At 33.0% G+C, this 14,357-nt stretch overlaps 1 protein-coding gene across 1 annotated transcript; it reads left to right on the forward strand.

Moving 5' to 3' along the window:
• The first annotated feature begins 211 nt into the window (after positions 1-211).
• Positions 212-6,961, forward strand: LOC117686968 (uncharacterized). The gene is made up of 10 exons (XM_066080249.1): positions 212-418; positions 1,531-1,782; positions 2,128-2,268; positions 3,083-3,307; positions 3,439-3,693; positions 3,780-3,851; positions 5,545-5,772; positions 5,984-6,239; positions 6,321-6,452; positions 6,729-6,961. Exons 4-8 carry the CDS (start codon positions 3,229-3,231, stop codon positions 6,160-6,162), a joined length of 813 nt encoding a protein of 270 aa, XP_065936321.1. The 5' UTR covers positions 212-418; positions 1,531-1,782; positions 2,128-2,268; positions 3,083-3,228; the 3' UTR covers positions 6,163-6,239; positions 6,321-6,452; positions 6,729-6,961.
• The last annotated feature ends 7,396 nt before the right edge of the window (positions 6,962-14,357 follow it).

Here is a 14,357-nt window from a genome sequence, read left to right on the forward strand (position 1 = left end):
TGGTAAAATGATATATTTTGTGAGTGTTAAATTTGACTGGTACTGTTCTTATATCAAGATTTGTTCGTTATCATTTAACAAAATAATTAACAATATATGTCTAATATACATTATGCTCTAATTAAACCAAATCTTAGCACATTTAAGATATTACTGTTAAATAAAAATTGTGAATGTGATTTTTTTTTTACTTATGAACCCAAAGATAACCTAGCGTATAAAAAACCGACATGGCAGACACTTGACAAGTATTCGTCGGACAAGGCAGTGGATGGACTGTATACTAATCTATCAGCAAATGGAAACCAGTGCGCCGTATCTTTTGCCTCGTCTGAAGTCACGTGGTTAGTTGATTTAGAGACAATAAACAGTATCAGTAAGATTGTATTGTACCACGTGACAGAGGGATCTACATTTGGTAAGCTCATTTCACTTTTATAAAGTGTTTCTTTCTTTCTACTTACGAGTCTTTTTTTTAACAAATATTAAAGAAAGCACACGCAACCAACTGGATAATTCATAAATAAACATTAAATCTGTACTTTAAAAAATATTACTACAATGATTTTCTTTTAAGTTTTGTTATGATATCGATTTTGGAAACAGTGAAAGGTATCCATCTAACACAGATTTGGGCGTTTTTGTGGTCCAGAAAAAATCTTAATGACTTCATTCCCATGTTTTTATGATTCAGAAAACTTTTGAGGGATTGAGTGACACACAGAAACAGCATATAAAACACATTAAATTGATAATTTCATCTTTTTTATTCCTGTTTTTGTATTTGCTACTTTCTAATAGTTTGCATAATGCTTCAATGGATAAGAATAACTTGGGTTTTTTTCAAATTTTACGTTTGATATTTTCAGCTATGCTACTACGTTTTACCAAAAATTGAAGGTTAAGCAACTATCTGAATTATTTCAAAATTTCATAAAGATTAACCAGTTTCCGTCATTGTTTTCTGTATTACTTTGATTGTTTTGAACATCAAATGTAAGAAACAATGTTTAACGCAATGTCTTTTTCATTTGGACGGGGAATATTAAGAATTATGTCATTAAAATTTATTTTTACATCGATGAATACATAAAAATCTATTTTCTTTTAAATCTTCAATATCAGTGGTTATTGCTGTTCTTTAAAAGATAATATAAGATGATTCCATATTGTACATTGACACCTACATTCGCATTAATACTTGACTTTTTTTGTTTCGTTTTGTTTTTTGTTTGTTTGTTTGTTGGTTTGTTTGTTAAATTTTTTTTTTTTTTTTTTTTTTTTTTTTTTTTTTTTTTTTTTTTACTGAAGTTTATTGTACCAATGCATAAAAAGGAGTTGATATATATATATTGAATGGTGTTTTGTTAAATTCAGAGCGATTGGTATGCTGTTACTTTTTTCATAATATGTGAATAGTTGGTGTAATATGTATATACAAATAAATAGTAACCTAAGTTTTATTTAAAGTATTAGATTTTACTTTTTGGGTATCAATGAGATATATTATCCTGTTTTATACACACAAAGCTGACAGCGTCTATGCAAGCAGATTCCTCGGTTTCTCCGTATATGTATCAAACTCAACCAACAAGAAAGATGGAGTCCTGTGTTATCACGACACCAACTACACGGTATCAACCATTACGTCTAGGATAGCCATTGAGTGTATTTCCCAAGGCCGCTATGTGATATTCTACAACACAAGAGAAGGGAACTTGTCATTGAAAATTGGCTATTCTGATAAAGTGGAGATTAGTTTATGTGAAGTTGAAGTATATGGTAATATTTATTATCTTTATATTTTTTTCTTATATTATCCTTCATCTTTATGACTAAAAAGGTATATCTTACTTCTGTTTCTATCTTTTGCGAAAACAAAACAAAATTTAAAAAAAAATCAGAACTGTGTCTTTTTATAGTAATTAATATATAAAAGAATACAAAAATGTCATCATTTCATGAGATATCAAGCAATCATAATATGATCATATTCTTTTAAAAATCATACATGTAATTTCAATTCATGTGTAGCTAATATGACACATTTTGTAAATACTGGACGATTCTATATTTATGTATGCATCATCTCTCTGTACTGTCTTTGTTTTATTTTATAACAACAAGGATGTCCTTTGGGATTCTATGGCGGGGATTGCTTAAAGACTTGCCCAGTTAATTGTCACCATTGTAACTACGAATCTGGAAAATGTCTCGGAGGCTGTCGCCGTGGTTTTTCCGGACACTTTTGTAATTCTTATGAACGAAGTGAGTTAGTTTAGTTGTTTTTTAATGAATTCTTTTTGAACTGCTATAAGCCAGCTTTCATTCACGTGAGAAAAATGTTCTTGAGACTTTCGTCGATGCATCAATTTTCTCGCCCCGAATCACTTATTGTCTTATGGTTGATTTAGCAAAACAGATATTCGAAATGCTTGTCGCAAAAATAAGTCGCAGAGTACCATTAATGTCTGGTAAATCGCAAATGAATGTCGTCCTGTATAAAAGTTGTTGGGTTACCGAAATTGAAATAGCATTGTAAAATAATTAATTTTTGTTTGAAATGTACCATCTTACTAAAAATGGCAGAAAAATAGTTCGTATCGTGCAAAAAAGTTGTCTAGGTGAAGTAACTAACGTAAAAATAAACGTATTAGTCTGCCATACATGACGTTTGAAATTTGTGAAATCATACCATTTAAGCCATCACTTGGCCATTTTAATAAACAATTAATGGCTGATAATTAAATTGTAACGAATTAACGTAATAGCTTCCAAATTTACAAATATGAGATAAGTTGAAATAGTTTAATTCTTAAAAAGCGCAGACAGACCAATCAATTTTATATTCGAATAAACTTGTAAGCTGTTGATTTTATTCCCTATACAAAAATTAAAATTGAAAAACGATGTTTTTACGACTGTTGACTTCTATAATGCCGTTTGAAACCCAGTGACTTTTATTCATGATAAACAACATTTTTACATTCTTTAGATATTATAAAAGTGAAATATTCTAATTTATATGAATAGTGTCCTAAGGTTCATATCAATAACACATCGTTATGTTTTTCCTATTCAGTTAATTTGGCATTACATCGCCCGACTTTTCAACTACATACACTGTTTGACGGACAACCAAGTTCCAGACTCGTTGATGGTAAAAAGAGTGATCTGAGTATATACAACGGTCAATGCACCTCTACTAAAAACGGCCAAACGTTTGTAATGTGGAGGGTGGATTTAGAAAAACTTCGTCGCATTGAACGTATTGTTGTTTACTCCAGAACGGATAACAGAATATGGGGTGAGATAAATAAATCTGTTATATTTCTCTTTGCATTAAATGTATAAATCAAATATACACATAAACAAATGAATATTCATATATTATTATTTTGCTTAAAATTAAATGATTTAAATATATTGTTTTGACAGATGGAGATAACCAATTTTCAAAAAGATTACTAGGATTTTCAATTATTGTTTCGAACACCACTAACCACAAAGATGGCGTCATTTGTTTCCACGACCAAATATACAACAAGAATACAATACCATCGGTGGTGGATATTCTCTGTTCCGTCGTTGGACGCTATGTTATATATTACAATGAGAGACTACCAGGAGTCACATACTATGCAGAACATAGTCAATATGCTTTTGCTGACCTCTGCGAAGTAGAAGTTTACGGTACCTACTGATGATATCAATAAAACAAAAAAAGGTGCATACTGTCTTTACATTTAAACTAGATAATTTGTAATGTTTATTTTCAGGTTGTCCTTTAGTCCAGAGTAGGTTTCAAGACGAGGCCTGCAGACTCATGTGTCTCGAAATGTGTAGGAAGGGTGAGTATATACGCTTGCTTTATTACAATTATTCTTTCTGTAGTTGTAAATAAAATACTTTTAAGTGTAATATATCTTGAAAAAGATATTTGCATTATAAATAAAAACAAATCATTCAAATACACAAAAACAGATAAAACGAACTTTAAAAAATTAAAGTATTTTGGAATCATTTAAGTTTGTTTGGCCAAATTGTGTGGATTCCTTGAAAATTACAAATTTGGAAAGGAGATTATTTCTTGTTTTATCTTTGACCAACAAAATAAAAAATGATTGTATAACCCTACAAATTAATTCAACATGAGCCATAAAATCCGAGCCATCAGTTTAATATTTAAATATTATACTGGAAAGGGACATTGATGGCAATATAACAACATCAGTTTGTGAAAAACGTGATGACTTAAAATATATATCAATATACCTTCATCACCTGTATATGGAGATTTCGTATCTAAGTTACTGCGATACGCAAAGACATGCTCCTGGTATGAATAGTTTTTACATGAGGCAATCTACTGTCAAACAGGTTGATGAAAAAAGATCTATCAACAGTCTCGATTGAATTCATTACTTTATATAACCAACGCTTAGTAATACAAACAATGCAAACACATATAAAATAAGCTGGTGTTTTGGAATGTCTTGATCGCCTTAGAAGGATATCAAAAATACTCCACAGACTGTAACAAATTATTCAGCAGGATCAACATACTATACACTGTCCTAAGTTTTTTCTTCCACCATTGTTCGGTTGATATTTCGATAATAATAATTACTTTTGTGTTCAGACTAGGTTCATCAACTGATATAAAAATGTCCAGATTATGTCTTGAAACGTCCCTTCGTTCGCTTCAGGGTTCAATATCGAACCCGAATGATATCTTTGATATTGTGCGAGGTATTTAGTGTGAGTTCCAAATTGTGAAACGATTGAAACATATCCAATTACAAATCTTCGTAAGAAATTTGTTTTCGTTCATGAGAGTTTATTTGTCAATAAAGATACACGTATCTTGAATTTTTACTTTTATTGATTTCAACTGTATTTTTTTTCATAAGTATGTGCATTTTGATTAAACAATTATAAAAAAATGAGGGAAGAAAAACATGGGACATACTAAAGACGAACAGTTATTTTGCTACACGTATGTTTTTTGTATTGATCGAGTTATTCCCATATGACAATATTTAAAACGTGGCATGGTTAACCACACGTCTGAGGAGGTACATGAAATAGACCATATCAAAAGTAGCATTTGATGTTGAAGCCAATCAGCTATTATTCAAGACCAGTTAAGACGACATTTTGATTCATCATATTATTTGCATATTTAAATGATCAACAAAACGTTGTAACATCTTCGTGCAAGGTAAAAATGATCCGATGAAATTGGAGCACTAATACCCAACGGCAATTAATAAATGTCCGAAAGTACATTTACATCATTTTATCTGGAAAAAAAAAATATTTTAGAGCACCAGTCCAGTTTAGCAACTGGATTCACTAAGGAGAAGTTCCTCATTAATTAACCTATTAAATTGAAACATTCGTGTACTTTCAATGTATGTAGAAAAACAGTTGGGTTATAGTTTAGGGGATTCATGAAGTTATACCGTGGTCATTTAAAAACAAATCATTAACACTCTCTATTCTGCAAAAAAGAATCAAAGGTTTTGTTTTTAATTTAAGATCTAGAAAATCTCAGTTACAAGAAAAGAACTTGGCAGTCTGCGACATATTCCTCTTCGGGAACAAGCGATAAAGCAGTTGATGGACGATATACGTCACGCCATTACTCAAGTGGACAGTGTGCTATATCAAAACCATCAACACAAATAACATGGTGGGTTAATCTGGGGAAAATATACACGATAGACCATGTCGTAATTTACTTCAGGACCGATAACGTACAGTGGGGTAATGCATATATAATTTATCTCTTTAATGTACAGTTTTGTTCTTAAAAATTGCACATGAATAATGGCGAAAACGTCATTATAATTAAGCCATTTTGTGTCACCAGAAAATGTGTAGTTGTTTATGCGGTTTCTTTTAATTATAATAAATTTGGTTTTATCTATTCAAAGAAAAAATAATTCCGATATTATATTACGTTTGTTTGTTATAGGAATAAACAATGGCTATACGGCAGTTTTCCTAGGATTTTATTTGTACATTTCGAACACCACCAATCGTCATGACGGAATCCTATGTCACCACGATACAAATTACACAAGAGAAACCATTCCTGATCACGTGTCTATTGATTGTCCTTGCCATGGACAATACGTCATTTTTTTACAATGAACGTCTGCCCGGAGTTACCTACCCTTCCGGGTATTCAAACATGGCTTATGGTGACCTCTGTGAAGTTGAGGTTTATGGTAAATATTTTTTTTTTTGTGTCAAAAAATGAAGTGTGATTTAAGTGTTGAACATGTCATATTGTTTTTTTCTTTACCAAGGTTGTCCTAATCCTGTGGTCGAAGTTCCTCAGTGTTCTAAACCGTGTCCATCAAACTGTGAAGAATGTTACCCAGACACGGGAATATGTATGAAGTGTAAACTTGGTTTTGAAGGCTATGCTTGTGAAAGAGGTAACTATATCTTTGCAATTCAAGATGCAATTACATTTAACCTATATAAAATATATTCATTTTATTTGACAAAAGCCATATTCTGTTCAAAGAAAGGCAGTTTAAGGTTATTTGAGGCTATACTTTTAATTTTCATCTCAAGGAACATCACGCATTTACTCCTTTATTTTTGTTACAATTAAGAACATGACACTTTCTTTTAGAAGAATTTTTATCTAAAAATAAGTCATGTTTGATAGGACGTTTTGGAATCAACATACAACTATCTTATTTCAGCCTGTCAAGCGGTGACCGACGTAAAAGTATCGTTACCAGTTACAATCGCCGGATCAGCATACGAAGCATTGTTTTCAAGCAAGGGATATTCTTTTCCAGAACATGGACACCACAATATGTCTCTTTTTTTGTCATTATCTGAACAGTCGACAAACCTTGTAAGCGTGTCCTTCACAATCCATGGGGCATCGGTAGTCAGTGTGTACTTGTTGGATGGAATAGGCTCTCTAATCAGGATGGTTAGTATTCATAAAATTTGAATATGTGAAAACAATCAATCAACATACAATCAACTAAAAGTAAAAAAACAAAGTTGAGAATAACGTAGACATTCTTATGTTAGAATAAAAGATTCAAGGATTTTTTTTTTGATATATTTTGACGGGATCTAAGAAAACAAAAATTAACAAATATAAGACAGGAAAAAAAGTGCTATAAGAACCAAAAATGCTGCCTTAAAACATAAAAAAACAAATACAAAACGAATATCAACAATTGTTCGATGTATATTTCATCTTTCATTTGGGGCTGAAAAGCATTGATGTAATTCAAATGATACTCTACCTATGTTTAAAATAATATATGTGATTTAATGTATTAACAAGTCTACGTAAATATGAATTATCTGAGGTGTTTTAATTATCTTTTTTACTTAGTATGTCGACGAGTCTATGGAATCTGAGGATGTAAATGTCACAGTTGTAAACAACATCATTGCTGAAGTTCATTCTATTATAATAGAAGTTGTGTATTACCATCAACTTGTCATCTCGAAATTGAGGCTGCCGGAGTGTAAATGCTTCAACTATATCAATAGCACGGTAAGTTTTATAGAATATATTGTAGTTGACATTTTTAATTGCTTTCATTTAAAAAATATATAATATGAATGAAAATATTTCTTTTTGCAAATGTACTTTCATAGATATTATGAATTTGAGATGACTTACTATATTAACTTCTTTTTTTTTTCTTTTTTTTTTTCGTTTAGATTTAGTGAGTTTAATTATAAGAATGTATTTAACTTTTCAAGAAGTAGTCAAGTTGTCCTAAGAATGAAATAACAATCATTAAGTCTCAGTATTATGCATCAAAACTAGGTTAAACAAAAGTGTTAAATAACATATTTCCTACCATTATTTCCTTTCATTTTTCAGACATTTTAACCAGTGGTGTGCATTTCAGCGAGAAATTATTAACAGAATTGATTTGTTAATTTTGAACAAAATAAAAACTTCAAGTGCATTGGTATTCGGCATATTCTGCTTTCAATTCAGATTTATTTAGAGTACGGTGTGCTTATAGGCAGATGTAAGGCAAAGTAAACGGCGAGGGCGGGATGACATCGATTTGTATCTCTTTTACAAGGAAAACCGAGTGCTCTTACTGACTTGTAATATTTCCTTGTTTAAGGATCACGTTTATATACTCATCAATATAATTTTGAAAAAAAAATCATCCTTACAGAAATTAAATGCTTGGGGAAAAAAAATATTTTTTTTTATTTTACTGTTAATATTCTACAATCAATCAACAAATTTTAGAGGAATCAATCACATGCTTAAGAAATTTCGGAATTTATTTTTCTGAAGTATATTGATATAGAAATAAAATGAGATGCTTTTTTGAGCTACGTTATCGTCTGTCCAAACCAAAATAAAAAATCTAATAAAACAAAATAAACATTCATAAAACTAGAGCAGTGCCCATGGCAAATCCACGAGTAGGTCGTCCGTTGTTGGTTGCTGCGAGTTGAAAATACATGTATATGTGAGATGGTGTCAAACAATTCTGCTTTTGTTATAAAAACGTTTAGTGATTGAAAGCCTGAATAAAAACGTGTTTCGAAAAAGAAAGAAAGAAAATGTTTCGGAAAAACTATTTGTGAAACACAGTTCGTGTAATAGTTTTAAAAATTCTTTAAACAATGAGATCTTAAATGGCGAGTTAAATTTTGAAAGGGTATCAAGAAATTTTATAGACGGTATGTACTCATGATTCATGTCAGGAATTGTATTTTTATTTTAAAACCGGACCCGCCTACAACACACGTAACCTTTTTTATAGGATAACTTCTGTATTTAATTTTTTCTAAATTTTCAAAGACTATGTGCAAGTTTGAAATTCTTGCGTGCTGTCTAAAACTTAGAAATTAATCAAAATTGATGGCATCTCTAAACTTTTCTTTTGGAAAGTGTGTGTCGTCAGATATTATTTAATGATACGAGTATATTTGGATATTCAAAATAATAATCAGCTATCAAAGATCAGCGGGAGAATTTATGCAAAAGTGAGCATCTCCATTTACACCAGATGGTGATGTTTCTTAGAGCCACTATGTAACGTGAAATTAAATAACCTTTTTTACAGAAATAAATATAACTTCTCTCAACGATGCAATAATATGCAAAATCCTTATTTAATGTCAGTGGGTTGACTAATTACATTGAATAAAACTTCAATTGCGCTTGCGTTAATTTGAATTCTGGAAAGGAATTAGAGAGTCCATGTTAGAGATATTCGAAGAAATTTTGAATGAAACTGCTTTCTAGATCAAACTACGCATTGATGTACTAAAAGACTGTCAAAGGGTATCGGCTGTAGCCACGGTCCGGAATCTGTATGTGCAGTCATAAATTGTATAGTAAAGTGCAAAAAAATCCGGATTTCAATTTAAGTCGTTTCATTTTTCAATTTGCAACAATATCATCATTTTGAAACAAAACAATGAATATAGAACCACTGTGTTCAAAATGCATAAAGTTAATAATCAGTTAGACCCCCGTGTCGCTCTGTACACTGAGCGATGCGTCGTTGCATACTGTCTATCAGATTGTCGATATAGTTTTGATCCAAACCCATCCACATTTCCATGATTGTAACTTTCCAGTCCGTGAGTTTTTCTGGCTGAATATTTTCCACACGATATTTTATGATCTGCCAAACATTTTCTATTGGATTTAAATTTGGGGAAGCGGCAGGCCATTCTATTACGGTCACGTGATTCTGTGTGAACCAGTCACGGGTATAGGCTGCAGTGTGCGGTCTATCGTTGTCTTGTTGTAAAACATACTTTAAATCGTTTGTCACAATATTAGACAACAGTAATCCCTCCCCTAAAATTTCACAGTACTTGATTGCGGATATATTTCCATTCAAAGAAGTGGAGTTAAACCCATCTTGATTATTCCACCTCACACCGTAACAGCTGGTGAGAACTTCGGCACCATTTTTTGACAACACAGGATGAATGACCATCTTTAAGTTCTCCTTAAAGATAGCTTAAAGATGCTTAAAGGTAGCTTAAAGACGATCTTTAAGCCACCTTTAAGCTACCTTTAAGCTATATGTGTTGCTTAAAGATGGCTTAAAGAAAGCGTAAAGATGGCTTAAAGGCAGCTTAAAGACTTACTTTAAGCCACCTTTAAGCCACCTTTAAGGACAACTTATAGGTCCTTAATGTCCAAACTTCTTTAAGCCACCTTTAAGCCACCTTTAAGCTACCTTTAAGCCACCTTTAAGCCATTAAAAAAAATTATTTCAATATTGTGCTTAATTTCCAACAAAATGTATTAACTTTATGAAAGAAAAGGTATCAAAACGGTTTTTGTTCTAGAAAGAAAAATGAAAAAAAAACACAAAAAAAACAACAGCCACGGCGAGAATTGAACTCGGGACCCTTAGTTTATTAGCATCACCACACTTCCTCTGCGCCACGGCAACTTACATATATATGGGCGTTTTTATATCCTATATATCAGTGGATATTGAATCACTGTATTGAATGTGTTTACTTGAAAAAAATTTGACAAACCATTCAGTTTGTAACAATCAATTATATCTAATTTATAAATCACATGCATGCGTGTATTTAGAATGAAATACGGAACTTGGTCTTCAGTGAACAAAAATATACTATACCTAAATGGAAACCGTTAGGTTCACTATAGTAGGCTTTCTTAGTTAATAAATTTAAACCGAGTAGATATACGTTCATCTAATTTATAGCTATAAAAATGTAAGAAAGAAAATGAAATCATTTCTTTTATGAAATGCATTGATACTATTAGGGTATTTGTTCAATTTCCCGCAATAGTCCGGTTTTCATGATCGCGGCGCCGTTCCAATATGTTTAAATATTTACATGTAGTTGTATGTACATGATTTTTAAACTATCAATTCTATAACAAACAAAATTACCAATTACCGGTGACGTATTTACTGCATGTGGCAATTGCAAATGACTTGTATATACAATTGTATGATGTGCCAGGCCGGGTATATTTGACATATTTACCCTTATACATATATTTAAATAATCAACCCCTATTTATGATCACCGGTACATTAATTAATTAGCCTCAAGATTTTACTCTTACATACATGTATCGTTAATTTGTAGACGTAACATCTTTGAAACCCAGAGCTAGGAAAAAATACTTTGAAAATGAATTACAAATGTAAATTAACTTTTATTCACTAGACTTATCGTATACTCGTACATACTAAGATTCAACGCCTTTAGAAACCCTGACGTGGACCTGGGCACACGACACACCTGTTGTGTATATCTTGTATATTCTGTTTAGGTTCCAGGGGTTTTCTTAAGTTGGACAAACAATAGACTTTAATTAGATATACACAAACATGCACCTGGTCACACGACACAACTGTTGTGTATATCTTGTATATTCTGTGTTAGCTCCAGGGGTTTTCTTAAGTTGGACAAACAATAGACTCTAATTAGATATACACAAACGAACAAAACTATGTCTAGACAAACAAAGCAGTAATATCCTGCCCGATATAACAAAGGCAGTTGAGAGTCTTTTCATCTTTAACATGTATCTAGCAGATCTAGAGTTAGAAATAATGAAAATTGAAAAAAAAAAATACAAACCTTAAACCGATTATCGAATTAAATCATGCATTTTTGGTTCATTGTCTTTATTTTGTTTAATAACCGGAGGAACAGAGAGAGAGAGAGAGAGAGAGAGAGAGAGAGAGAGAGAGAGAGAGATTTTTCACCGATTAATTTATAATAGGAACCAAACATACTTTAATTAGTTTTATGCACATATTAAGATACAGAGACTGCGCTCATCCCTACAATAATTTTGAAACCCCCCCCCCAAAAAAAAATTATAAAGAATTTTATAACGGCAATCTGTGTCCATCGGAGCGGTGCTGATGATAGCGATCTGTGTTTAATGGAGCGACGATAGTCGATTAAAACCGCCTGGAACACATTCCCCCTTCCTTGGAAATTATATTATCACTCGGATGACCCCCTCCCATCTCTATAAAAGAGCTTTTGCATTTAATATATGTTTATATTGTTCAGCTTGATCAATATTGACTTAAAGGCCACTTAAAGACAGTGTAAAGGCAGTGTAAAGAGAGCGTAAATGCCACTTAAAGATGGCTTAAAGGTGGCTTAAAGAAGTTTGGACATTAAGGACCTATAAGCACTTGCTTAAAGGTGACTTAAAGGCGGCTTAAAGGTTGTATAGCCTTTAAGCTCCTTTAAGTAACCTTTAAGCCACCTTTAAGGACTTGCTTAAAGATGGTTTTTCGCCCTGTGCAATGTCCAAATTTTGCCCACCTTTTACATCTGTAGAACTGAAATCGACTTTCGTCCGTAAAAATCACATTATCGAAATTGTATTTCTGAAGAGCGATACACCATGCCTCTCTTTTACGTTTCTTCTCCGCGGTCATTAGTGGCACCTTTCGCGGCACAGATTTAAAATAATTACTGCGAGCCAGATGTAAGCCGTCCGTCTTACGGATCCTATTGAGGGTCAGCTCAAACTTAGTGATGACAAGTCCAGTATTTCTTTCTCAAGCGGTTTTATTAAGCGTGATCGTATAGTTACAATTACATCAGCTAATAGCAGCCCAAATCAGGAGTCTCATAATCTATCTCAATAAGCGGAATCTATCTATATGTGGGATCTATCTCTCTCCTCAACATCATTTTACATGGGTATATATAACATTTCACTTATGATGAACAGTTTTGACTAGTTCGGCCCATTTACGACGATCATGAGTGAACATTCAGTGTTCAAAATTAAGATTAATAGTTTATTCCTAAATAAAGTAACAAAACCGTCAAAACTGCCAATGAAAGAGTCTGGATGCAGGATTTGAGTCTCCGAGTCCTGGGTCTCGGAGTCCCCAACCTAGTATGAGGCATCACTTACTCACAATACGTTCATTCATACACGGCATAAAAGGTTACAAAGGTTAATGTATAGAATACACAATACATGAGTCAATATAAAGTACTAGAGCTATCGTTGCAGACACAGAATCGCCAAATATGTCACTTGTTGTTAAACTCTCAATTTGGATATTATTATGCCCGTATTATGCACCTGGTTTCACAACATCATTTAGGAATACTACGCATTGTTGCCAGAGTCACAGAGTTCATTCTGTTGATTATCATTAATACCATTCAGTGTGCAGTATTTAGGTACACATAAATATCATAGTGACCATTATGTAATACTAGCAATTCAAGGTCATAGCATGGCTATCTGTTTACATACGTCCCCCAAACAAAAGAAATATCCCGAAGGGAGATTTCTCATGCCTGGCGCCCGAAATAGGAGAGCGTCCTTGATCTACCCTTGATCAGACGAACTTCCTAGTGACATACCAGTCAGAACATCTTTGTTAAGAGATAGTAACAAGTGACATGTTTCCACCTCCGGCTTGGAACACCATTCATCTATAAAAACAAATCTATTACCAGGATGTATACATGTTCATAAAATCATATAGCTTGATTATATCGCATTACAATCATGAAAACAATAATGAATGAAGTATGATAATAATGACCAAGATGAATTAACCATAGTTGAATATAATCGTAATTCATCATCAAAGTAATACTAAGTATGGTTAAGCTTGATGTCACATATATATACAAAGTCAGTGCATGCTTATAAGTTCACAAAAATATCTCTTCCTTCAGAGGGGCGAGGTTAGCGTCATAAGTTCGGAGTCCATCGGTTTCTTCCTGAATTTCTCCAGAGTGAATCAACAAATACAAGATTTACATTAGCACAAGATAATGCACATTTCTACTTTAACACATTTCACATTTTTTAATTTTCGCTAAATTTCACAATCCTTTCATAAGGAATACACAACTTCTTCGCGGCTGTAGCTTAATTATTCATCCATCATCGGCACCCGTGGATAGAGGGTCGGCGCGGATGGCGAGACGACTTCTCGCGGAGCGTCTCCTGCGTTCCTCTGTTGCGTAGACATCGCGGCCTTCTCTTCCAGGTATTTACGTGCCAGCTCTGGGTCCGGTCGATAGTATTTGGTCCATGGATAGTCTTCATTTTCCTCCTCTCCAAGAAATGGTTGTGCTAGTTTAGTCGAAATTGTCCCCGTGTTACTGGTCAATTTGCGAGTTGCGATTCTTCCGCCTCGTCGGGGTTTCTCTTGGATCCTAGTGACTTTCGGGATTGGTTCAAGTTCAATAATGTCGCTAGAGGTCCTTTTCTCTGGATTCTCACAACAAAATACAGTGTCTTTGGAAGAACCTTTCTTATCTCCGTCACTACCCCTTTTTCGACAACCTGTCCAGCAACCACTACAGCA

Source organism: Magallana gigas, chromosome 1 (genome assembly GCF_963853765.1).
Source record: "Magallana gigas chromosome 1, xbMagGiga1.1, whole genome shotgun sequence".
NCBI classification, from domain to species: domain Eukaryota; kingdom Metazoa; phylum Mollusca; class Bivalvia; order Ostreida; family Ostreidae; genus Magallana; species Magallana gigas.